The sequence below is a fragment of the Lampris incognitus genome, chromosome 7, assembly GCF_029633865.1.
Source record: "Lampris incognitus isolate fLamInc1 chromosome 7, fLamInc1.hap2, whole genome shotgun sequence".
Lineage (NCBI taxonomy): Eukaryota > Metazoa > Chordata > Actinopteri > Lampriformes > Lampridae > Lampris > Lampris incognitus.
Window position 1 is genome coordinate 23,903,852 of NC_079217.1, and position 3,847 is coordinate 23,907,698.

Below are 3,847 nucleotides of genomic sequence, written 5' to 3' on the forward strand. Positions count from 1 at the left end.
TCGTCTCCGGCAGCCAGGTACCAGCGCAGGACAGCATGGGGGGCGCCGCCCGCGGGGCAGGGCAGGGACACCCCCACGGAGCTGGAGAAGGTCACCCGCTGCAGGGAGGCGTTCACAAAGTACAGCCGTGTTGAGACAACATCTTCACTGTTGACTGTTCGGGGGGAGAAGAACAAAAAAGAAGAGTCAGAGAAGGGTGGTTGGAATATGTGGGCAGACGCATGGCATCCTCAAAAAGGGGGAAAGCTGGGGTGAGATCAGCAGAAAGCTGATGGGGGTTGTAGGACATCCCTGCTCTCTGCCCACACAATGCTGGGAGTGAGATAAATTGTAGAGAAAAAAAAGGTTTTTATTTATTTACTAGTTAGTTATTGGTTGATTCATTTACATAAATTATGCAATAATTTAATAACGCTGATAAAACTGAACTTTTACAAAAGTGTTATTGTAGGGCTAAAGTATTTGTAAGTACACACAAGAACACTGCAGATCCTTGAGGGACAACTTCCATAAGACATAGTGTGTTTCAAAGGATGCAAAAAAAAAAAAACAACAAACAAACAAACAAACAACAGCAGTTGTCCCTGGATGTCTCTACACTGATATTTTGTTATATTATTTCACTGAGTTTTAAGGATGCAACGTAAGAGGTGTTAATTTATTATAATAGACAGACAGGAAATAAATTAGACCAAATCAATTGAAAGTGTTTAAAGGCTGTTTTGCAAGCCCTGCTTTTGCATATACTGTGCAATGAAATAAAACCAGGGGGCAGTTGCCACCAAAATTAGTTGGTATTGCTTGTTTTAGTACATCCCTGTTTATGACCAAACACAACTATCACAGATTCATTTAACTTGAGCCATGTAGCATAACTGGTCTGTAAAACACAACTTGCAATGCACCATTTTAAAACCTGCATGCAAAGATTAATATCCTACGTGCATATAATCTGAAAATAATCTCCCACATTGCACTTCTACGGTCTGTATTTTTGCACACGTTTCTTCCTTGTTACGTTCTACTGTCTAAGCACAATATAAAAGAGATATATAACATAGGGGATATTTTTATTATAGATTTGCAGAGGTGTTGTATACTTAAATTACTTTGCTATGGTTGAAAACAACTGAATAATGTCCCTTTTAATTGAAAGAAGTTGCTAAAAAGTCCACAATCTTTTGCATAAATTAATCTTTATGTCCCCCTATACAAAATAATGCACATGTGATGTGAAGAAAGCTGGACTGTTGCAGGGTACAGCTCAGCCCTGCTCGTGTCTATCATGCTGAAGAAAACACATCCACGGCTACACAAGCCTGAGGGGGCTGGAGTTGGCCCGCTACCACCAACACTCGCTCTCAGTCAATGCTGCTGCTGCTGCACAAATGAAGGGCTGCTGTCTGATAAGTTGTCTTAGGGGAGAAGGACCACCGTATATCTTCTCTCCCTCTCTCTCTCTCTCTCCCTCTCTCTCCCTCTCTCTCTCTCTCTCTCTCTCTCAAAAACGCCTCTTCCAAGTCTCTAGGAGGGTTGCACGGTGTCTTTTAAAACTCAGAGTGCATGTGTGTGTGCATGTGTGTGTGTGTGTGTGTGTGTGTGTGTGTGTATGTAAGTTTAGGTGTGTGTGCGTTGGCGTCTATGAGTATGTTAACGTGTGTGTGTGTGTGTGTGTGTGTGTGTGTGTATGCACCTATAAGTGTGTTTAAGGTTGTTTGCATGTGTGTGTATGAGCCTAGTGTGTGTGTGTGTGTGTGTGTGTGTGTGTGTGTAGTGTGTGTGTGTCTGTGTGTCTGTGTGTTGGCATCTATGGGTATGTTAATGTGTGTGTGTGTGTGTGTGTGGGGGGGTGTTTGTGTGTGTGTGTGTGTGTGTGTAAGTGCCTATGGGTATGTTAAATTGTGTGTGTGCGTGCGTGCGTGTGTGTGCGTGCGTAAATGTTGGGGGAGATGAAGAGTGGAGAAAAGCATAGGGAAGTGCTGAGCTCAGCTTGGCTGGAGGCTAGGCGAAGACACCGTGCCCCCAAGCCAGAGCATTTTCGTCTCAGACAATGATACTTAATTAATCCCTTTTCCTGGATTGTGTCAACAATGTCCGGATTAGCTCTATCTCTTTAATTCTCTCCGCGCTGAGAGGAAAGAGGGTGCCAGCCCAGACACATCAATGGAGTTATAAAGACCCTATCAGATGCCATTTAGACACTAATTCCTACAGATCTCCTCAATCAATAGATGTTATCAATGACCGAGATAAATAAATAAAAAAGACATAAAACGGAAGATAAAAGATCATTGGTGGCCTTTTATTATGTGCAACTGTGCAAATGAGCCCTACAGGGCCGACAAAAGGTAATGAACAACTGATAAATGAGACCTCTTCTAATTCTGTTCTCTCTGTTATAAATAGTCACAAGCGATGTCATAATTGTATAGGCAGAAAAGGAGAAAAAAACTACAAAGGGGGGGTAAATAACACCAGGGGTGGCAGGGAGGTGAAAGGCAGGGGAGATTAGGGATGAAGCCCACACCGGCACAAGGTGGTTTTCCCATCTCTCCACTCTTTCCTCCGACCTCTGTCCCTTTAAGCATCAGCCTCCATCCATCTCTCCTATCTTCCTGTGAACCTCTCCGTGATTTCACGTACCCATCTGCCACCCTCCTCTTACCGTTCAAACATACCCACCAACACCACACACACACACACACGCACACACACACACACACTTTCTCCTCCAGCATCACAAGGGGCATGCTACGTTATGCGATTTGAATTTGTATGCCAGACGCACGCAGAGAGTTAAATCCACATAATCTCCTTTTCCATTTAACACACACACAGTCTATCCACTCGGTAAACGCACCACCGTCAAAAGCCGATCTCCCACTCCCGCTGGTTCGAGTTCACGTCTGTGTGTGAGCATGGGTGGCGGAGAGGGATCAGGGAGCAGGCAGCAGAGTGTGGTTGTGACAGGACACGGGTGGCTGGCTGGGGTAAGGTGCTCAGGTGCGAGAGGGCTTGAATACAAGGTAGGTGTGTGTGGGGGGTGGGGGGTGTCCACTGTGAGTGTTTTTTTGTTGTTGTTTTGTTTTTTGCTTTGTTTTGTTAAATGTGTTCAATCCAAAATAACAGCAGGGTTAATGTTATATAACTGGGTCTGACCCAAGGGGGTCAAACTAGGCCAATGGCAAAAGGAGAGGTGTGGGGTCATGCAAGATAAATATGTGCCCCCCCCCCCCCCGTGTAAGCGCTGGTTGCAACGCGTGTGACTCTACATGTATGTGTGCATGAGGAAGATATAAAGAGAGACATTGTTCCCCTGCCTACCCTGTGAAACTGGAGCAGCCCCTCTGTGTTTAAAAATCCGAATCCAGGTCAAGTTCAATCCATCCTGCCATTCAGAAACATCTCACTCATTCTAGGCGGCTGCTAATCTGACGAATCTCCACTTTCAGTACCAAGGACAGCGCCACCGTGTCCTTCCAGGAAGCGTGTGATGGGGAGGACATTACCGGGTCAACTGCATGTATCGTGTTTCGTTTCGTTTTGCTTTAATAAAAGTGATTTAATTATCAGATTAAACCGATCTCTGAAATGTCTTGACGCATGCGCAATAATCCAGGTAAGAAAATCAAAGACGGTTGAATCGGTTCATCTGGATACAATGTTTATTGGCAGATACGTTTCATCACTCAACTAAGTGACGTCTTTAGTGTGACGATCTTTGAAATGTTACAATGTTACAACGTCATTTAGCAGACGCTTTTATCCAAAGCGTCGTACATCTGAGAGTTAATACAACACAAGCAAGGGTCCAGTCAGGAGACAACAGCGCAAGTAAAATGCCAAA

The 3,847-nt window shown here is 44.5% G+C and overlaps 1 protein-coding gene across 1 annotated transcript in view; it reads right to left on the reverse strand.

The window, feature by feature from the left end:
- The window catches only part of LOC130115203 (cell adhesion molecule DSCAML1), a 133,458-nt gene extending 129,952 nt beyond the window's left edge, over positions 1 to 3,506 (reverse strand). The window contains exons 1-2 of the mRNA XM_056282821.1: positions 3,437 to 3,506; positions 1 to 154 (exon numbers count right to left, since the gene is read on the reverse strand). The exon at positions 1 to 154 is cut by the window's left edge and continues 167 nt beyond it. Of these exons, the coding sequence (XP_056138796.1) occupies positions 1 to 154; positions 3,437 to 3,506 (224 nt within the window). The remainder of the gene's footprint in view (positions 155 to 3,436) is intronic.
- Between the last annotated feature and the right edge of the window lie 341 nt (positions 3,507 to 3,847).